Source organism: Mya arenaria, chromosome 12, assembly GCF_026914265.1.
Source record: "Mya arenaria isolate MELC-2E11 chromosome 12, ASM2691426v1".
NCBI lineage: Eukaryota > Metazoa > Mollusca > Bivalvia > Myida > Myidae > Mya > Mya arenaria.
The window spans coordinates 48,640,749-48,663,719 of NC_069133.1; the positions used below are offsets into that span (position 1 = coordinate 48,640,749).

Genomic DNA, 22,971 nt, shown 5'->3' on the forward strand with positions numbered 1-22,971 from the left:
AAAAATGCATGGTAGCTGAACTTCAGTTTTGTTATACTAGAAACTAGTTCCCATGAACACAATTGAAATTTACATTATTTATGAAAATAATTGCTGTTATTTTCAGAATGTGGTAGTCGTCATGACCTGTCAGTGGGAGGGAAAGTTTCACAAGTCTCTTCGTCAGCATGGTGCACGAGAACTCGTGGTGGAAGCACTAGATATGTGGGACAAGGCTGAAGTGGTCCGAAGCCACCTGGGGGCACATCGCAAAACACTGAATGAGTCACCTTTCAACAACCAGGTTCGTTAAATTTCAGATATTAGGTATAAGGCAAACTGAAAACAAATTATAATGTTGATGTATTTCTTTTTATTCATTCAATTTTCAGTACATTCATTCATTCAGAGATTGAATAATTCATTAATTCATGCATTGATTTATTGATTGAATTAATGACAGACTATTCATTCATGTTAATATAGTATTTATTTGTGTATTTAATAAAGATTAACTTAGAATATAGAGACAAGTTAGTAATAAATATTTTTACACTCTTAAATGAAATATATATGTACGGGGGTTTGCTATTTCTTTCTGTAAGAAAGAAATAATAATAGTAAGAAAATGTTACTGATGGCCATTGGGACTATTTTAGGATTCACTGATTTGAATGAAAAGTGAGTTCACTGTAATAAACTTATAGAAAATATCAAAATATCAGTCATTAAAACTGAGATTTTAGACATTGTAACTCAAACTTCTTCTACTTTCTCCCCTTTTCAGATGAAGCTGCTTGTCTCAAAGAAGGAGGCCAGTATTCCACTGTATCTGAGTTTGGCTTGTGAGGAGCTAAGAGTCTTCGGAGTTTTTGAGAAGGTAAGTAAATCTATTTTACAGTCTTCCACTTACTTTAAGTCATGTGAAAACCGTCATCATCTTCTGCTATATTTTCTGAAGATTATGTGATATACAGGATTATTTTGTTTAATTTTGAAGTAATATTAAATTTTATTTCACTGAGTGATTACAGAAAATAATTTTGGAGGATTGGCACAGTCATGAGTAAAAATATAAAAGAAATATGATTACAAATGAAATATTTTGGAATTTACTTTGAAATTCAATAAATTTTCTCGAATGGAATGGAATTCTCAATTTTGGACAAACTGCATAAATTTTCTAATTAAAAACCCTTGAGTGTTGAGCCAAAACATTGAAAAATACCATTGTGCTGTCAATTATTATACTTCAGTAACCCAGTAACAATGGTAACATAGAACTTCAAAATGAATTGTCTTCATGTGTCCTGTCTAGACCAAGAAGTAGAAAGAGAATAAATATTGTCTGCTACGAGTTTTCTCATTGGAATGTAGCGAGCAGTTTCTGCCTCATAGATAACCTCCAAGCAGTAATCACTGTCTTAGACGATTCCCCTCTTTCATGAGGCCTGGGAAATGGAATAGTGTTGTCTACTCTTAGTTGTTTTACAATGTTATGATAAACCATGTGATAATTTACCACCAGATAACCTCCAAGCTGAAATCGCTGCCCCATACAGTTCCACTACTGCTACAGGAAGTGCTGTCACGCTTAGAGGGAGACCTCGGGAAAGAAATAGTGTCTTCTGCCCTCTGTCTCCTTATCTGTGCAAGGGATGGTAAGAACATGTGTTGAACATGTGTTGTTGTTTTTTATTAACTTGATATGGGCCAATTTCATGGGGTTTAAAATTTGCAACATGATTTTTAAACCATTGCTAAGATCTGATAATTAATATTAAGCTAGGTTTAAAATTTGTGACCTGATCTGCTTCTGAGAAATTGCAAATGTTAAATCCTCATCAAATTTTACAATAATATTATACAGTATCCAACCTAGTATATTAATTAGCGTACGCTAACTTATAAAGCGATCGGAATACTTGTAAACTTAAGGCTATAACTCAGAAAAAAACAGTTCTACTTAATGCATAGTCAATACATGAACAATGATCATGTGTAAAACATGTTTAATAATCTTGTCAGGCAAGTGGATATGTTCCTTTGGTACATTCCTCTCGATTTTCATTAGGAGCATTTTCTCAAGGTGTCTCATCAACAAGCACGAAAACAAACTTCAGTGAGATTTTATAAGCATCAGGTTTCAACATTACAATAGAGGTGTCAAATCTCCTTGTTGACGAACAGTGGGAGAAGAGCTTCATGACCTTTGACCGTACAAGTGATGCTAGGCAGTGAATGGCCTTAGGTCAAGGACATTTATATCTCAAAAGTTTATCACAGAAGTATGATATCGACAATATTCAAAATGACCCTCTTTCAGGCCTCACACTAGGAGAGCTTCATGACCTTTTGAGCCTACAAGCGTTGCTAGGCAGTGACAAACCAAAGGTGAAGGACATTTACAATATGCAGCCAGGGCCTGAACAACAGCTGCCTGCAGCCAGAATGGCTTTCCTGCAGAGGGCATTGCAAGGATTTTTACACTCAGGTAAAGCACCTTTTAATACATATGTCTATATGTAGATGTTTGTAGTTAGAATGCCAACACTAATATTGTCTTATAGTATATACATAACAATGTCTGAAGAAAAAATCTGTAAAATGAAATTGTTATTGAACATGTGATGAGGTGTAGTGCTATAGACATATATCTCCCATACACAAGGCTGTAGGTTTGAGTCTCGCTTGGACTCATACTCTTGGCCTCTCAATTTGGACACCTGCGGTGGTATTCATAAAACTTTTTAAGTCATTACCTAACTTAAGTCACTTTCCTAATTTTATTATCTCCTAAGTCATATGAAATAAATGATAAAAATATTCCAAAATACATTATTTCTATTGACCTTTTAATATTGAAAAAAACATACTTTAATGTTAAAAACTTTGATGCATTTCTTTTCATTTGACTTTGAAAATTTTAAGAAATTGACTTAAATAAGGAAATGACTTAAGAAGTTTTATGAATACCGCCCCTGTAGTAGGTTCTATAGCCAGGAAATTGTCTTTAGGCTGATAAATACCACTGCAGTATAAAGTTCTCTACATAATGAAACTTCAAGAAATTCTTAGATTAACTAAACTATTGTTATGTTATGTTATGTTATTCTATGCCTTATTTTTCATTGTAGATTGATGCTTTATTTCACTGTTTTAAAATTCACATGTTCTCCATAATCAAAGACTTTCTTTTCATATGACATAAAACAAGAAATAATCATACTTGAAAATCTACATATATTTTCAGATATTTCACGTTCATATACCTTTTTGCAGAGTATAATATATGAAGACAAAATTAATTTGAAATAAAATTATCTTCATATTAATCCATATTAGGTCCAGACTCCAGTGGTAGCCTCTGTCTTGCCCATATTGACATTGAAACGGCCGTGAAAACTCGTTACCTGAAGGGAGCAGTTGCCATGGAAACAGAACAGTTCCTACATCGGTTGATGGCGGGGTACTTCTTTAGTCAGGCCGACACACAGAGGGATGGAACATGGAAGGGGAAGTCTGCACGAGCCTATCAGGAACTGCCCTTCCATTTGGTAAATAAGTTATCATATTGGCTTAGATTCAGGCAGTTCTGTATGCAGATATAAGTAATTTTTGCTTATATGTTTCTATTAGTCTAAAACTTAAAGAAAAAGGAAATTCACACACGCATCTCACCAAGCCAACCCGGGTTCGATTCCCGGCCCTGGCGCATTTCAGATTGGTTAGTGATCACCATACCGGACAAGTGGGTTTTTTCTGGGCACTCCAGATTCCTCTACAATTCAAGACCACTCTCGCGCAACATCGTGCCAACGAAAGTGACTTTATAATAGTATAAGTTATTTTAACTTTCTTCACAATCTTTGTAAAATATATATTTGTTTAAATTAATAGGGAAATTCTCTTAAGTAATTTGTATACAATTGTGTTTCAGGCCCGCAGTGGCAGTTACCAAGATCTTGAGGAAGTCTTATGCAATGTCCAGTTCCTGTACAGCAAATGCATGCTGGGACTGTCCACAGGGCTTATAGAAGATTTCCAGCCACTAGATGTCACCAGTAAAACCCAGGAAAGGGAGCAAGCCAAGTTCTTTGAGAAACAAAGAGTGAAGGACTACAAGTCGTTTGTGTCAAGGAATCTACATGTGCTGTCCAGGTAAAAATATTTAGATTGTTTTAAGACGAGTTGCAAACTGTTAAAAAGTTAAAATATCCTCATAGAATAGCATTTTTCCATTCACTTACTTCCATGTATTGAGTACCTAGGAGTTGTTTTGTCCAAATTTAGTTTATTTGTCATTGGACAAATGTATGAACTATTGCTGAAATAATTATTGAGTTCTGCCCCTTTTCTGGACTAAACACACAAAAACAAATGATCTTTGGTATTCACTCCACCACACTCTTGTTCATTTCCCATTTCAAAGTTTAAATCTCAATATTTTGCTCTCTTTCTTAATCAGCTACCCAGCTTTGACCTGGCAGCAGGCATATAATGAGAGAGCAGAGTCTGCTGTGACAAAGGAAGTACTAACCAACCTGAAATCCTCCGATACATCTGCCGACAACAATTCCATTATGGAGTGGATCAGCAAGCCGGAAACTGACGACCCTTGCTACCTGTCTATACCTGGATTACCACAGGTATTAAGATTATGGCCAGGTTTTAGATATATGTACTTTTCTAACTATTCCTGGTATACATACAACTGCCTTAACCACTATTCCATCATGGATTGGTTTAGCAAGCTGCATATCTTTCCAGATAATTATATGATTTCTTTGTTAAATAGAATTGACATGATGCTGAATCTGTTTAAGACCACCCTCGATAATTACCTACTTTGTTTTACAAAATAATATATGGATTCCAAGTCCACATGCATTTGTTGGTCTAGGGTAACGTTGTGACTAGTAAATCTCTGTATTTGTTTAAGTTAAGAATATTCGGTTTTATGTAATCTATGAACACTATAAAACAATTAAACAAATCAAAATCTATTCAAGCCAATATGCTTTTTCCGTTTGAGCATAATTATATTAACTTTGTGGACTTTTCATTACTTTTAAATATTTCATGATAAGGATATAAAATAATTAAAACTAAACATTTGTTGTTGTTTTCCCCCATATTATATTACCATTAAGCTTCTAAATTATGACTTGAAGTTAGGCCAACTACTGAACAACAAAATATTCACACTTTTTTTCTCTTTATTGTAAATAGGCAATGACATGTGTGGCTATATCCTCGAACAACAAACACTTTGCTTGTGGTGGACTAGACTGCCTGGTACATTTGTACGACATACACACCGGTCAAGAGGTCAAAAGTTTCCGAGGACATGCCGACACGATTACCGATATCTGCTTCATCGGATCAACCAAGTTGTGCAGTGTCTCCAAAGACGCTACAGTCAGCATTTGGGACGTTGTTGATGGTCACAGACTCCTTACCCCAAAAGGTCATCAGAGGCGTGTTAATTCATGCACATCAGACAGATCAGGGAAAATTCTCGCTACAGGGGCCTGGGATAGCACCATCAAGATATGGGGAACAGGGAAGGGAGATATGATGTGTGAGTTTAAGACTGGGAGTCCTGTAAATTGTGTGAGCTTCCATCCAGAAGGACAGAAACTTGTGTCTGGACAGTGGGACACCACCATTAAGATATGGGATGTCTTCCACAAGACAAAGATTGCTGTAAGTGATCATTTTAATATCTTTTTTTTCCGAATGCTTTTTTACCCTTTGAATTAGAAAGTATGAGTAAATTTCAACGTTTTATTAGTTATATATATTACTCATGTACTATCATGGGAGAGATTGCGCAAGTTTGATGGGCGCATAGTGTCTGATTAATGAATCTGAAATTATACACTAATAATACAAAAAAAATAGAATAAGCATTGCTTATAGAACATTGCAATGTCTTCTAATGTTTACATATTGTATGGATGCCATTTACTTAGATGTACAAATTCCTACTCAAAATTTCATTCTTTTCTGATAATAAAATATTTAACCAATACCTTGAATTCCATATACATGTTTGTCTGCTCTACCAAATCAGTTTGTCATTCAAACCCTTAAATTGTATCTTTTTAATTTGCTGTAGGTATTGCGAGGTCACAAGTCCTCGGTACGGGATGTAGCCTACTCCCCAACAGGCCGACACATTGCATCTGCTGCCCTTGATGGTGATGTTAAATTGTGGGCTGCAGAAAAAGGGGCTCAGGTGAGTAGCTGTTGTTAGGTTTTACAAAAATAAGTAACTTTACATAAGTTTTAATAAATTACTACTATTCAACAATTTCCATTTATCTTTTTGGATAGGTTTCTTGTAAAAAATGAAATTAAAGCAACAAGAATGTGATTTAAACAAAAGTATTGTTTTTTCATGATCTAGCATACATATCATTTACCATGGTTGGGGGGGACAATTAACCTGAATTTCCCCAATCTCTCCAGTGGGAGGTGAATATCCCCTAAACTGTTTTGTTTGTGTGATTGGGACAACTAAAGAATTACATTGGTTTGAAAGTACAACACCCAAAATGTTTCTTGCACTAAGCAGTTAATGCAGATCGATGAAAATCACCCTAGTTGAGGGTCATAAGGGTTTCTGGGCAAAATCGCTGGGGAAGCATGTTTGATTTAGAGAAATAAGTGTTGGTTTGGGTCAGTAATCATTTTATGGGTATTTTTTTTTACAAAGAATGGTAAAAATTCTGCTTACGGTAGTTCTTCAGTTACATGAAAATGTGTGTTGATTGGATTTCATGTTATATATTCAGATTGGCAACATTGAAGGCCATGCTCTTCCCATCAACAAACTGACATTTTCTCCAACGGGCCAACAGCTGATTACCGTCAGTGACGATAACAAGGTTAAAGTCTGGTCGGGAAATCTTGGTAAACCAGTTGGTGACATTATGGCAGAAGATCAGGACCAGGCTGTTTCTGTGGCGATTTCTCCAGATAGGAAATCTGTTGCCATTGGTTACCATTCAGGAAAGATTGAGATACATGATGTTCAAGGAGGTGGGTTTTGTGGTTTCTTGCTTTATTAGCTCAGCCTATGTTTAGGCTCATTTTATGCTTACTAAGGGCATATAGTAATCACACTGTCTGTCCTTGTGTCTATTTATCCGTTACAACCTTGTCTCAGCAGTACCTGTTCTTATAAATAAAATTTCATAATTCAGGGCCATTTGTCAGTAACAATCATCTTTTGAAATTACTTTCATGTTATACAAATTGCTATAACTCCTACAAGGCCAAAATGGGGCATTTGTCAAGAGCCTTTTTGTTTGCTTTTCTGAATAAGATGAGAGATAGCCATAATACTGTAGTTGTTGATATCTTTACTACTATCAGTCACACAAAAACTTAAATTCTTGACCACAACACAACTTCAGTTCAATAATCAGCTCATCATTATTTGTGACAATACCCAAAGTCCAAAGCAAGCCCCATCACTTTATCTAAAATATATATTGAGCTATGCATCTTTGACAACTGAAAAAAAATATGAGCATTGTCTACCACTTGTGGTTCCCTGGTTAATGCTTCATCATTGTATTGACATGTTGATTGGTTTGCTTATAAAAAAGGTGTTGTTTGTGATATTAAAACTTTTTTCTCTGTAGTACTGAGAACCTGTTCTATGATGATAAAATAATGTAATTCTTGTCATTTTATGTGTCACAGGATCCAAGGTCTGTTCAAGACAAGTCCATACGGCCTCAGTACTGTGTCTGAAATACATCACCCCCCTGTACCTCCTGTCTGGGTCAGATGACAAAACAGCCACCATACTGTCCTCGTCCAAGCTTCAACAGTTGTGTAAGATTGAGGGACACACCAAGGGCATTATGGGAATGGACATCTGTTGGGACATGTTTGCCCTCTCGTCGGAAGATTGTACAGTGTCTCTGTATGAGAATCCCTTCAAATATGGTGGAAAGTAAGTATTAACAGAAGTTATTTAAATGTTTCTGTGCACTGAAGTATTTCTTCACTTTCATTTTTCAAAATCACACAAAACTTGGTACACCTGGTAATTGACATAAAAAAATCATGAAAAATGTTGAGGAACATTGATAGCCTTGGTGTCATCATCAAGGAGTTTTGTGCAAAAACTTTAACCTGTGCTATAACTCCAATATTCATAGAAATATATATCTAAAGCAAGGACAATTACAATTTACATAACTCTTAAAGGCTTAAATAATTGTTGTTTGATGCGCCTTTTACACTGAGCAACAACAGCAAAAGGCAAGTGCTCACCTGCCATGCTCTTATTGAGCATTTGTCACTTATTGATCGGTGACCAGCTTAAGACAATTCATAGATGTACAATTCATGTTTTTGGTTTTATTAAGCAAACATTATTAACACCATGAATAAACACTATGAAAGCTATTTTTATTAAAATTTACCGGCCAAAAATATTCTTATTGGTCAACAAAATCAGTTGTTGACAAACAGCAAATATTGTGAATGGCAACTACATGTATGAATGAATTCTTGGCTTTCATTGTTTTATTGTCATTTGTTCAGTTCGAAGCCGTCAACGATTCCAAGATGTGCGACTCTTGGCACACACACAGGGCCGGTTACCAGCTGCACATTCAACAAGGAGACAAAAGCAACGAGAATGGCCACTGCTAGTAGGGATATGGTATGTGTGGTTTGTGTTCCATAGTGCTTTTATGACGTTACTGTAGTTGGATTAAAGCAAGAGCTATTTGATTTATATGAACTATATTTGAGTCTTTTACCTTTTTAAATAACAAGAGGAAAAGTTTGTTCACTATTTATACACTATATAACTATAGAACCCTAACCCTGAATTATACAATTATAGATTAGTTTGTCTGGTACATTTTTTAAGTTTAAGAATTGATGAAAGGATTATGTCTGAACTATTTATAAAATGTTAAGTGGTTTGAATTAATACCTTTTGAAGGACTTATTGCCTTGTTGAATATCATACAGTCTACACATTATTCTCAGGAGTCAACACCCCTTCTTGTAGACCTCACTTTCAACCAATCTGATTAGCACAAATGCATTAAGTATATGTACTACATCATTTTCCTGACCTGCAATTGATATCTGGTCTGTGATCAGAAATCTGTAATTGAAATTCTGACAAAATGGTATACTCTTTAGATTTATTGCATTGTAAAATGCAAACAGGACTTCGCCTCATTCAAGGAGACTTCACCTTTTCAAAAGTACTTGATATATATAATATAACAAGTTATGTACCTCTATCTTGTTTTTTTGTTTTAGTCTGTTCGGATATGGGATATCCTGGATGTCTGTCTATCTGACAGCCCCACGCCCCTTCACATCATACACCAGTGCCACAATGACTGGGTCACGGACTGTAAGTGGTCCAACACTGGGGATGTCATCATCACCGCGGCCAATGACTTCAATATAAAGGTGAGTGATCACCTGGTGTGGCATATACATCCACATGTACTTATGCAATGTTGGAAACCCATGGTGTCATCTATTTTGATACACTCCTTACATGGCTTGATTGATAAAGGTACTTTTGAATAACAAAACATATTTTATTCAACATAAATATCATACATTGCAACATTGAATGTCATATACATGATATATTGAAGCGGAATAAAACAAAAGCATAGCTTACAATGTTTATCTGGGGCTGAAATAATTTGATCAATTTACTATACTTTTAATTGTTTTACAAGCTAATACTCTTGTCTTGATCTGTAATTAGCCACACACTATTCAGATTAACATATAAATCTTGGTCATGAAGTACATACATGCGAGCATCCATGGCACCTCTGTTCTTAATAATGTTGAGCCATTAACGAGCATATTATTATGATCAGTTTTTTAATATAATTGTATAATTGGTTGCAATGGGAGTTATTTTGAAACAAATAGTTTGGCTTGAAATATTTCAATATGTCTACCTGAATTTGCAAGTTAAAACTTCTGACACACACTTCTTGATCATCTGAATTCCATGATGCTCCTTGATAAGATTGCATAAATGTTTGGACTGTAATTTTATCTACAGTTAATCACTAACCCCATTCAATAAGCTGGGACCTTGTTACAGGTATGGGATGTATCCAAGATCGGCAACAGCCCAGGGGAGACTCAAAAAGATTCAACAAGCATAAATGTCTGCAAAGAGAAGTTCTGCTTGACTGGACACACATCTGCTATCAACCATATAGCATACAGTGTAAGGATGAGTTTCTGTGTTTAAGTTCATTGATTAAGGACTGAGTATTTTTGAGACAGCCGTTTGAGGTTTTCAGCCTTCAGAATGGAAATAAAGTAAAATATTGATAAAATACAGGTCAAGAAATATCATACAAATAGATCAATTTTTTAAATGTGTTGATCTGTATAATTATGTTTATGTTACTTTTTATATGATTTTCTTTCAAATTGGTAAAATCTGCTTGTCAAGGGCATTTGTTGTGAAGAAAATTGCATATTTTTTATAAAGGCACTTTTTTCCTGCTTGTAAGAAGGTTTGGAAATTGGTATTTGACCCTTAACATCAAATCAATTTGTTATGGCCTTAGCAAGGCGAGTGTCTAGAAGGTGAGGTTTGCTTGACTGGTCCCTCCTCTGTCAACCATATAACTTACAGTGTTAAGATGATTTCTTGCTGTGCTTCGAGATATTTTGGGACTAAATATGCTGACAATCATCTTAGAAATGTCAAATTAACTAGTGATTCCTTGGTTTTAGTCACATCACATTTTAAATGCATTATAAACAGCATGAGGTGAATATCTTGCTTGCAATAATGAACATCTCCATTTGATATTACAGTATGGGTGTGTGGTGTCGACATGCGCTGATGGTTCAGTGAAGGTGTGGTCTCACAAAGGAATAGAGATAACCACGCTGTATGGTCACATGCAGAGAGCCAATGGCTGTGATATATCTGTGAAACTGGTAGAGGGCGAAGGTGGGTACAATCATATCTGTGAAACTGGTAGAGGGCCATGGTGGGTACATATCTGTGAAACTGGTAGAGGGCCAAGGTGGGTACATATCTGTGAAATTGGTAGAGGGTCATGGTGGGTACATATCTGTGAAACTGGTAGAGGGCCATGGTGGGTACATATCTGTGTAACTGGTAGAGGTCCAAGGTGGGTATATATCTGTAAATCTGGTAGAGGACCAAGGTGGGTACATATCTGTGAAACTGGTTGAAATTCAAGGTGGGTACATATCTGTGAAACTGATAGAGGGCCAATGTGGGTACATATCTGTGAAACTGGTAGAGGGCCAAGGTGGGTAAATATCTGTAAAAGTAGATGAGGGCCAGGGTGGGTACATTTCTGTAAAAGTGGTAAAGGGCCAAGGTGGATACATATTTGTGAAAGTGGAAGAGGGCCAAGGTGGGTATATATCTGTGTAACTGGTAGAGGGCCAAGGTGGGTATATATCTGTTAAACTGGTAGAGGGCCATGGTGGGTACATATCTGTTAAACTGGTAGAAGGCCATGGTGGATACATATTTGTGAAAGTGGAAGAGGGCCAGGGTGGGTACATACTTGTGAAAGTGGAAAAGGGCCAAGGTGAGTACATATCTGTGAAACTGGTAGAGGGCCAAGGTGGGTATATATCTGTGAAACTGGTAGAGGGCCAAGGTGGGTACATATCTGTGAAACTGGTAGAGGGCCAAGGTGGGTACATATCTGTGAATCTGGTAGAGCCTCAAGGTGAATACACATCTGTGAAACTGGTATTGTTATCCAGTTATAATGAAATTTGGTTAAGTCTTTGTGTGTTTAATGTTTCGAGAAAGTTCAATCGTGAGTTGAAAAACCTCCATAACTCTAAGGTTATACCTCATTTATAGTTAAATATAGTGTTAATATTTGTGCTGATAATAATAATATCTAATAACTTGCATATATATTTTTTACTATGATGGATGCTCAAAAAGGGCAACACATCAAATGAATTTGAAAGTTAGATAAACAAGCTTTAAAAAAAAACTAAATTGACTTAAACTTGTATTTAAAAATTTTAGCTGAAGAAAGCACAGATGACTGGACAGCAGAGGAAACAGAGGAGAAATCCATGTTACAGCCCAAGATTGAGAATGTACTCGTAGCTACATGTGGCGATGATGGACTGGTGAAACTATGGCACCCATTACAGGTGAGTAGTGGGCTGGTTATAGTGCTTGGGAGTAGAGGGAGTCATGTTTGGGTGGGGGAGGAGATATCAAGGTTACAGCCCTAGATTTAAAATATAGCTACATGTGGTGATAATGGATTGGTGAAACTTTGGTGCCCATTATGGGTGACAGGTGAGTAGGGAGCTGGTTATAGTGCTTGGGAGTAGAGGGAGTCATGTTTGGGTGGGGGAGGAGATATCAAGGTTACAGCCCTAGATTTAAAATATAGCTACATGTGGTGATAATGGATTGGTGAAACTTTGGTGCCCATTATGGGTGACAGGTGAGTAGGGAGCTGGTTATAGTGCTTGGGAGTAGAGGGAGTCATGTTTGGGCGGGGGAGGAGATATCAAAGTTACTGCCCTAGATTTAAAATATAGCTACATGTGGTGATAATGGATTAGTGAAACTTTGGTGCCCATTATGGGTAATAGGTGAGTAGGGAGCTGGTCAGAGTGCTTGGTAGTAGAGGGAGGTGTGTTGGGTGATAATTCGTCATTGGTTAGATATCCATTTAGAATACAATGATCCCTGTGACAGCCTATGTTTGAAAATGCACTGAAAGTCACGGATGATGGACTAGAGAACTATGGTACATATTAAAAGTTAATAGGGGAGGTGGCAGAGAGTATTAGGGCGAGGGAGGGGTCAGAATAGTTGGTTCTAGGTGAGATGTTTGGTTTTGAGAAATCCAGTTTACAGCTTATATCATCCCTAATGGCGGGATATGTAGTTATTTGAGGGATTAAGAGGTTTGCCAGGGGCAGATTTAATGGTTGCTTCTTTGTTTGAAAGGATGTTAAATAATTATATTCTTGGGAATAAAGATTTTGGGGATATTGCTGTAGAAATTTAAAATATGTTGTAGCTAAATTTTGTATGGTCCTTTTTTCATGATTTATTGGTTGATGCCAATTTATTGGGATTAAAATTCACATCTTTGTTATTTAATCAACTTAAAGCAACAGTAAATTGAATATTTTGCTAAGTTTAAGATTCACAACATGACTGATCCATGAAAAATCCCGAAAAATTAAGGCTTGTAAAATATATAAACCCTTCACAGAAGTTTAATCTTCCTAATTTTCTAGGCCAATGAGCTATCCTGCCTGACCGGCCATTCAGACAAGGTCCTGTCAGTGGACACCAGCTCACAGGGACAACTGTGTACAACCTCTTTGGACAGGAGTGTACGCCTCTGGTCATATGACACGACATCCAGCCCTCTGATTGGCTGCCATGATGCACCTGTGACCTTTGTGACTGCTGATAATTACATACTGTCTGGAAGCAGGTGAGCGCTTATGATTATCAGCTGTGAGGTTTACTGATTAAATCTTATATAAGAGCCGCATCGCGCGATTTGAGGCCTTCGGACATATATATATATATATATTATATAAAATAGGTATTTATTTAGTGTTTACTCAAAGTTTTAAACACATTTTATTTTGTATGTGTAAGATTTCTAATAAGGAATAGTTTGGATTATTTCTGCAACAGTTTAAATTTGTTGATATGAACTGATTAAATAAACCGAGATCTTCTTATTTTATGTGTGACTGTGGGTTTTTTTACAATAATTTCCAAAAAAAAATTCAACATCATTGTACATGTTTTTAGGTGTTTCATGAATTTTGGTCCTAACATGACTTGAAGTATTCAACTGGAACTTACATGTGTAGAAGACTTAGTCTTTGCTATGTTTTATAATTCCTATGAATTAATGGCTTTCTATGTTTGACCATTTCAGGGATGGCGTGATCAAGATATGGGACCGACTTGCAGACAGTTACGACTACAAATGTGTCACCTCTGCACAGGTATTGTATTTTGGTTTTGATACTTAAAGTTTGTATAATTTTTTGCGTGACACCTCTGCATTTTTCTTAGGCAGTATTTGTAAAACTAAGTAATTTTTTAACTTTAATAAGTAAATTTTCTATAATTTCAATGTAAAATTCAATGGTAATTATATGTGTTCTTATTACTGAAAAGTATGTATTTTTCATAAAATTATTGAAAATAAAGTATTTCAGTTATTTTATGTCAATATCATAAGAGAAATACTTCACTTAGGAATACCAATTTAATTAAGAAATTACTTAATATGCTTTATGTCCTGTTTTATAGTTTTTAAAACTTTGTATCATTTTTAGCATGTTTGTTTTTCAAGAAAAACAAAAATCAAGATATTTTCATAGCCATGATGAGAAATGTGCAACATGACCAAGATGTGTGCATTATGCTCTTTATAATGGGCAGGGTTGAGAGACCTATATGTATGTTCGCGGATATTGTGCTGTGTTAAAAGGTCATGTTCATGTTTAGGCCCATGAAAAGGCTGTAACCTGTGGCTGCTGGCTGGATCTACAGATGTTTGTCACCGGCTCTGATGATCACACAGTGTGCCTGTGGAGGATTGCTGACTCCTCTCCAATAAGGTAATAATGCCAGGTTTGTCTTCCACATTATGAGAGATGACTTCTTGTTCAAAATAATATCATGTCATATTTTGTTCGAAGATGTTACATCATGATTTATTTACACATTCTTTTTTTAAGTTGGAGTTATGTCGAAACAAAAGTATTTTACTAGCGAAATATTAATTTATCAGTGTTTGCGGAAGATTTGATAATATTGTCACTAATTGAAAACTTAATGAAAGTTACTAAAATAGATTAAGAGAGAACCTCATGAGTTTAAAATAATCAGTTATTAATAAAAAATAAACACAAACAGGTATGCATACATTCTGAACTTCTTTGAAAAAAGAACTTCGGTAAGTTCAGGTATGGTTGTATTTTTGTACTATAAATTTTAAGATAATCTATGGCTAACAATTTGCATGGTACAAACTGATCTAAAATAACTCCATTTATTCAGCCTAAAGCAAGGGGCCAAGTTTAAAGCAGACAGCCCACTTATCTGCATGGACTCAAACAAGAGTTTGGACAACCCCTGCTTCTTCACCATAGAGTGGTCCGGAGCTCTGAAAGTGTGGAACAAGAAAGGACTGGTCATCTCGGTACACACTGGTTATGGGTGAGTTATGTTAAAAATAAGTTAATCTATATATATATATATATATATATTCATGTATATAAACAATTAATTTACTGAACTTCAATTGTTCAGACAGCTATACAATTGATATGAATCAATCTTTAGTGAGTTTCCGGGGTGAAAGGGAATTTTTGCCTAAAACTTCAACTCTGGTAAAAAAAAAATGGTGTAGAGCCTTTGACTTGATATAGCTTTTACATAACATTAAAATCATCTTAGCTATGCTCCTAAATGTGTTCAGTCTAAGAGCAAAATGTAAAGAAACATTTTAAATTTGCCAAGTGTGATGATGCCTCTTTCTTAATACAGAATGTATTGGTTGTATGTTTGTATTATTTACATAACTTCATTGTATACTTCCTGTTAGTAGATCTTGAAATACATTTTTAGAAACTGAAAGCATTCTTGTTGCTACTCATTTAAACCATAGTAATGTTCTGTTCATAGAATATGAGGTGTGTAAACATGTTGTGGTGTCTGATTAAACATTGACTCACACAGAGTTCTGATGGGTAGGAATTAAACCACGAGGGTGTTTTATTTCAAGCATGGAAACGTTATGATGAATTTGTTTGGTGCATTATAAATATAAACAATAATTTGGCACTTATTTTGCTTAGGTAAAAACAGGCTTTATTGTTTAATGAAAAAATGACATCTATCAAATTTGAATTTATATTAATATCATTGTTATATATATATATTTATCTGTACTATGTTTCAGCCCAACCTGCATGTTGATGAAGGTCAGGTATAATGATGACAACAAAACTCTCCTGGTGTCCACCATGTTTAAGGCAGTGCTAGAGTTCTCTGTGAATCTTAAATCTGGCTCCAGTAAGAAACAGGTAAGCCAACCATTTTGACAGCATAGACTTTGTCTCAGAGTCGAAAGTAGGTATGCAGTTTTTATGGCAGATACTCAGTGTCTGAGACGAAAGAAAGTATATGCATACACTCTGTCTCAGAGACAAAAGAAAGTATATGGTTTTTATGGCATAAACTCTATGTCCGAGACCAAAGAAAGTTCACAGTTTTGTTTTTCTATATGTTTTTCAATTCATTTTAAAAAAAGTAATGTTTCAAATGAAATTAACTTATTTTTAATATGATAAAACTCAACACTATGAACACATATTGAAAATGATAATTTATGCATATTTGTATTAAGTTTCATTACATTGCCTTAAAAAATATTTCCAGGGAAAGCTGGTTTGGTTGTAAAGATGTTTTCTTCAAAGTTGATGTTTGAGCCCAGCTATGAGGTTTTTTTTAATCTTGCCCCTTATAATCATGAATAGTACTGGTTAAACAAAAGAAATAAACTCAAATTCTCAGGTGTGATTTGGTATCACATTGTCAACTTGAAGCTGTATTCACAATCAAGCATAAATATTTTAGTATAAACTAAAAACTTCCAGGCTGCAGAAGAAATGAAACTAAAGAAGACCCACTCCATCCCGAATGTGGCCAACCCAAGCTCCAATCCCTGGATCCTGGATGTAACAGCAGACCCCAGGGGCTTCATCACAGGGGATACTGAGGGACAGATCGCTTTTACCAAGGTGCTTGGGGAGCGTATGAGAGCCCGTAAGGTAAGGTATTTAGCAAATAATGGTAAGGGCTATTCCATTTAAACATATAACCCAGGGGGGGGGGGGCACTTCTTAATTATGCCAGCCCTACAGAAGCAAATTTACACTTTTGGGGTCCAAATAAGTGAAAGACACCCACTCATATACTGTGAAAAAAATAGTTGCCTTCCTCATGGTCTATATGTTTTACTGCAATAGCCGTAATAAAAAGAAATGTGTAAATGAATGTAGTAGATTATTGGGATGACTTTTATTGAACAAAATCATCAATAATAAAAAACATGTATATTTAAAGAAAACATTTTAAAGAAAACAATCCATTGAATTATACCTTTAGTTAAAATGTTGTGTGTGTTTTATGACAGGTTCACTCTGATGCGGTCACAAATGTGTTATACGAGGAAGGCCATGGTTTGGTGTTTACTGGATCCAAGGATCGAACCATCAAAGTGTGGACAGCAGAAAGCAATTTCACTCAGGTAAGTGCAGTGTTAAAAAGTGGCCCCTCAAACCTGACATCCAAGTATTAGTTTTTACCCATAATACAGGCTCGGGAATAACCCAGCTTAAACAAAGCAGTCTCCAGAATCAAGCCAGAAGCTCTGACAGTATTTGTATAAGTCTGCCTACCGTTTTTTTTCAATTGTCAAATTTTTCAATACTTAAGCTAGTATATATATAAAAAAAACAAGACTTTAACCCTTTAGCGCATGTATACGATATAGGCCGACATAGCTCATTAGCAGATGTAAACGCATCTGACCGACCCTATACACTACTGGATGTATACGCATCTCCCGCATATTTCAATAGGGTCATTTCAATACTTCAATTTTGCATCTTTCTTTTTGTAAACAATATCCCGGATGTTTATACAGCTAAAGCTTAACCTTTTGTGTATTGATTTTCCCTAAAAATGTCGTCTGCTAAAACTTGAAGGTTATTATTTACACTGCCAATCACAGGTGTGAGATCCCACTGTGACATAATAAATCCTCGAGGAATAGCAGTACTGTACAGTATGGAATTTCCCCAAAAACATTGATGCGTAAATCATTGAATATATTATGTCAGTTGAATTAACCATTAAAATCAATAAAGATTATAATTATTTGAAGATAATATTTTGTGTAACAAACAATAGAAACAATAAGTAGCCGAGAAAATGATGAGTAAATTTTCTGCTGAGCTAATTGATGGCCAGCATGGTTCCGGTCGTAAAATAGGTCAAGTAAACACATGTGTGCAAGCTTTTCATGATCTAGATCTTTTTATTCATTACTTTGAAAACATTTCGTGGCTTTCTTTTTGTAAAGAATTTTATGAGGGGGTAATAAAATTAAACAGACACTCTGGACTGGATCTCTCAGCTGGATGACACCGGATATTCCTGCCACATTATTGTGTATTATACACAAGAACATCAATTGTCGGCTTTTTAATCCATATGGGTCTTTTTTATGATAGGGGTAATAAAATTTAGATCGATCCCAGCATTTTATTACCCTTTGATTTAATGCAATTATGACATTTCAAAGAAATGTTACAATTCCATCTTGGAAATGCATTCACAGATGCAAAATATAATTTTATATTTCATTATTGACACCATTCATTAGATAATTTAATTATCTATAAAAATGTATTCACATAAAAAAGATTTGGAAACAATTATTTGGAGTTATATTGATTTTAAGGTCATACTGCTGTATTCATTTTCTCATTTTCAAATATCCTGAAAATACCTATACAGATAAGGACTGCTTATCAGTAAGTTGGCTATTGACTGGGAGGTGTAATCTGGCCACTAGTCTATGTGCTAAAGGGTTAAGTTAAGTTTTTAAAAAAACTTTTAAATCTAAATGTTTTGTTTTTTCACCTTCATCAGTAAATAAGAAATTTAAACTCAAATATTTGCTTGATTTAAGTTACCTTTATTCAAGTTATACGTAAGTGTAGAGTTGTTGTCATGCAGCAACAATCTTTGTATTATTATTATTATTATTATTATTATTATTATTATTATTATTATTATTACCGTAAATGACTGGGTATTAGACGCACTTTTTTCCCTCAGATTTTGATGCAAAAAAATGCCTGCGTATAATACCCAGTAACAATTTTTTGAACTTTTTTTCTGAGGTCAATTTCAAGCCGAGAGTTTGTTTAGATTTATGTAGAAAGGGATGTTACTCGCGTCATATTGATCGAGTATATACGGGTTAAAACGGCAGTTGAAGATCGGGATACGGTATATCGTAAGACGTTTATAATTTCAACAAAAATATTTTTCGATTAAAGTTACCGTAATTCACCTAAGAGTTCGGACACTCTAAATATTTGGACACCCATAATTATTTCCCCAAATAATTTATTTTGCGTACCTAATTTTCGGGCACCCAAAGGACATCAATCATAACTTTCATAGTTACCAAGTTTCACAGACGAAGATTATTGATTTTTATCTTTACAATGCCTGGCTAGATTACCTAACCGTTTAGTTACTACCCATCCTAAACGATTTATTGCCTGTTGAAAAGGAAGTGTGTAACTAATCCCTGAACTTGTTTCCAGGTTGGACATTTCTTCTGCCTCTCCCCTGTAACAGCCATGTGTCTGCTTGGACCTTACAAACACTGTCATCATGTGCCACTGGCGTACGGGGATGAACTGGGAAATGTCAACATGCTCTTGTGGAGAACTTCAATCAAATAATAGATGTCAGGGGGACTTTGTGACTAAGCCAAAGACAAGGGCCTGATTTCTCCAACAGTCTCAAACCTGTTACAGAGGCTGATCTGATCAATAACGAGATTCACTAAATCACATAGTTGTTTGTTGGGACAACAACAGCCAAATATGTTCTCATTATAAATATTGTTGACACTTTACAAAACATGACACAAAAAATAATTATAACCAAGGAAATTTTGTTCAGATTGGTGAAATTGGGTTTAGACAAGGGTTGGGGGTTTTTCAGAAAAATTATTTAAAGCTTTAATCATGTTATATTTATAAGATTTAGCACGAAATAAGTGCCGTAGCAAAGAGAATATTGGACTTTTTTGTTAGGATGTCAATTTAAACTTAGAATTTATTTCACAGTAATATATGAAACGCCTTATTTTAAGCCCCGAAGTTTGGATTCAGTGTGAAACTTGAAACCTGTTGATACCTATATATTTAGACAAAAAGAGAAAATCTCTTAACAGTGTGAAAATAATGTATGTAACTGGAAAACTGGATGGATGTACAGCTTATAGACTTTGGAGACAAAATATGTGAAAAGTGTGTAGTATGCTTATTCTGTAATAATTATTATATATATTTATCTATTGAAATGAACAAAAATAATTGTACATATATAGATGAATGTGAAGATTTCCAAAAAAACAATGTTAATGGTTTTGTGTATTAGAATAGAAGGAATTTCTAGTTTTGTAAGAGTTCTGTGTATTATGTATATTGGACGAGTGTATGACCGTTAGTATTGTATGATCAAGCAGTTTAGGTGGATACTTTAAAGAGTTGTCCAAAATTAGAAAATATACTTGGTGCAATATGATAAGATCAATTTATTGTTTCAAAATATTTATCATTACAACCCAAAAATTAAAGGTTAGAAAAAACAATTGTACAATAGGATCATTGATATTTGATGGTCAACTGATGTATATTATGTATAATGTATATAATAGTCACTGGTGTCGGAGTTCACATGAAGATTTAGATAGTTATTATGTGTTGTTATATTAGATTCATATCAGTTCTATGTTTATTTGACCTATGATCATTGACTTTTGAGATCAAAACATTCTTAGTTTATACATGTATACAAAGTTGTGGTAGGAAAATCCTGAAAATTCTGTGACAAATTCTCCACCAAGAATACTTCACTGTTAATATATATACTTTTTATTTTTCATTTACATTCATTAAAATATATTTCTGAAAATCTGTTATATAGTATGTCGTGTGCTTTAATTGTTAGTGTATGAGTGCTTAGAGATGTCTGTTGAATATTTATTTTATTATATTTAATTGTGATATTATTGTACGATTTTGGTTGATATTTTTTGAAAGATTGTGATATGTCAATTACCACGACTCCTAACTTTCTTCAAGTACCTCAATTCATATACTTTTAGTCTCAAAATTTTGTTTATATTTATTTTTTTATAATAATGTAAATCATGTAGTATAATTTCTGTGATTGTTGTGATTTACCTAAATTTTGCATTCTATTTTGTGTCTACTGCAAACATGGTAGATATAGGCATTTCATTGTTCAGTGGCATTCTGCTTCGGCGTCTTGACATTTTTAGAGTCTTGGTTTAGACATAATTTATTTCATGAAAATATACAAATGACAACAAATATTTCATTCTAAGTATTTAAAAATTTGATTAAAAACTAACAGCTTATTAAGAACATCTTGTTCTCTTTTTTTGGGTGTAAGCTTGTAATGTGCATTAGTCATGAGGTTATGGTGACTTTCACTGCATAAGGTGACATCTGATTTGCAAGGTTTCAAATACCGTATTTATCACTTATGTGTGTTTTATATAACTTGTTTGTATTTTTCACATTGGTGATATCATTCATTCAATATGATACTATGATATGATCTATTAATCGATGGCGTATTGTGATCTATTAATCCATGGCATTTGTTTATATATCAATTGATGGTGTATTTTTATCCATTAATCAACTGTAATATTGATATTGTGTATCTGAAATATACATGCTCATAGCATCTTGTTGAGCTTATTATAGGGTACAAAGACAACAAAGGTTGATATTATATGAATTTAAATTTCTCTTTTTGAAAGAGAGAAGATATTAAACTTATAAAGTAAAATTTAACATACTTGTAGAACTCTTTTCTATTTGTTTTTCGACAACGTTTTTCAACTACTCATTTACCATTTTTTCATTATGTATCATTTCATATAATTTAATTTGCAGACTGCAGTTTTTGTTAGGTTAAATCAATATTTCCAATGATCAATTTAAAGCCTTAAATAACAGTTTTTTAGACTTTTGTAAATAGTCCACGGCCACTTCCGCGTTACTTCTAACCATTTTCTTTATGCTTTAGATTTCAAACAACTATAATAAATAATTATTATGTTTTTTAAGACCAATTTTAGAAAGAAAACATTGAAAGATCTTTTTGATTTTATTCAATAAAGTGAAACACAGTTTACTAACTATATAAATTCTGCAACCATTAACTGTATTTTCATTTTCGCTTTAAAATACTCTACTACATTGAGTTGATAGAAATGCTGATGAACCAGCTCACATGTTTGACATACTTATACTAATAATATAGAGCATTTATTAATTACTATAAGCTTAACATTTATAAACGTTAATTAATAGAATCGTTTTCACTGTTACGTAAAAATAAAAAAAATTGTAATTTTTGTATTCGCATATCAAACAATATTGTAACAATTAAACTGAATTTCAATCATGAAGGAATGGTACATTTGTCTATTAATCATAATGAATTCAATTCATTGCTTAGTTTTGCCTGAAATTGACAATGTTTAAAGTATGTAGGAATAACCTGGCGTTATTGAGAAAAGATCCCGCTATCTTTGTTTATCAAAGCATAGGAACTTTTCTTTGACATACTTAGCAAAGGTGCAATTAATGTCCTTGTTTAGTTATAGGTATATTATATTTTTTACCAACATTCTCTGTGATATGATCAATTAAACAATTGAAATTAATTTGATTTTCTTTTTATACCATCTTTTTGTTCATCCACACTTTCATGTTCACTTGAACTTTAGTACCGATCAACTAAATTCAATGAACTTTGGTACAAATATTCCCTTCAAGAAGATGATGTTTCTTATACAACACTCAGGCCTAAATTGTAACAATTTTAAACCTATGTTAACCACAGGAAGAAAAAATGTTGCATTCAAGCCATGAACTTGTCTGATGAAGCTCAAGATGTCAAATTTGCAAGTTCAAGGTCAAGCTTGTTGAAGGTCAAATTGTCCAAATTGTAGGTTTCAGGTCGTTGACAAAATTGCCGGTATAAGGTCTAGTTAAGAAATTGTAGGTTTCAGGACGTTGACAATATTG

The 22,971-nt window shown here is 34.3% G+C and overlaps 1 protein-coding gene across 1 annotated transcript in view; it reads left to right on the forward strand.

Annotated features, from left to right (window-relative positions):
* The window catches only part of LOC128211536 (telomerase protein component 1-like), a 44,001-nt gene extending 21,394 nt beyond the window's left edge, over nt 1–22,607 (forward strand). Inside the window, exons 28-51 of the mRNA XM_052916440.1 lie at nt 107–283; nt 767–859; nt 1,508–1,640; nt 2,306–2,473; nt 3,325–3,536; nt 3,920–4,140; nt 4,448–4,628; nt 5,212–5,688; nt 6,104–6,223; nt 6,783–7,029; nt 7,699–7,954; nt 8,551–8,671; nt 9,289–9,444; nt 10,106–10,234; nt 10,837–10,975; nt 12,050–12,180; nt 13,291–13,493; nt 13,953–14,022; nt 14,531–14,643; nt 15,086–15,244; nt 15,990–16,113; nt 16,687–16,860; nt 17,226–17,339; nt 19,435–22,607. Coding sequence (XP_052772400.1) covers nt 107–283; nt 767–859; nt 1,508–1,640; nt 2,306–2,473; nt 3,325–3,536; nt 3,920–4,140; nt 4,448–4,628; nt 5,212–5,688; nt 6,104–6,223; nt 6,783–7,029; nt 7,699–7,954; nt 8,551–8,671; nt 9,289–9,444; nt 10,106–10,234; nt 10,837–10,975; nt 12,050–12,180; nt 13,291–13,493; nt 13,953–14,022; nt 14,531–14,643; nt 15,086–15,244; nt 15,990–16,113; nt 16,687–16,860; nt 17,226–17,339; nt 19,435–19,575 — 4,059 coding nt within the window. The 3' untranslated portion in view covers nt 19,576–22,607. The remainder of the gene's footprint in view (nt 1–106; nt 284–766; nt 860–1,507; nt 1,641–2,305; nt 2,474–3,324; nt 3,537–3,919; nt 4,141–4,447; nt 4,629–5,211; nt 5,689–6,103; nt 6,224–6,782; nt 7,030–7,698; nt 7,955–8,550; nt 8,672–9,288; nt 9,445–10,105; nt 10,235–10,836; nt 10,976–12,049; nt 12,181–13,290; nt 13,494–13,952; nt 14,023–14,530; nt 14,644–15,085; nt 15,245–15,989; nt 16,114–16,686; nt 16,861–17,225; nt 17,340–19,434) is intronic.
* The last annotated feature ends 364 nt before the right edge of the window (nt 22,608–22,971 follow it).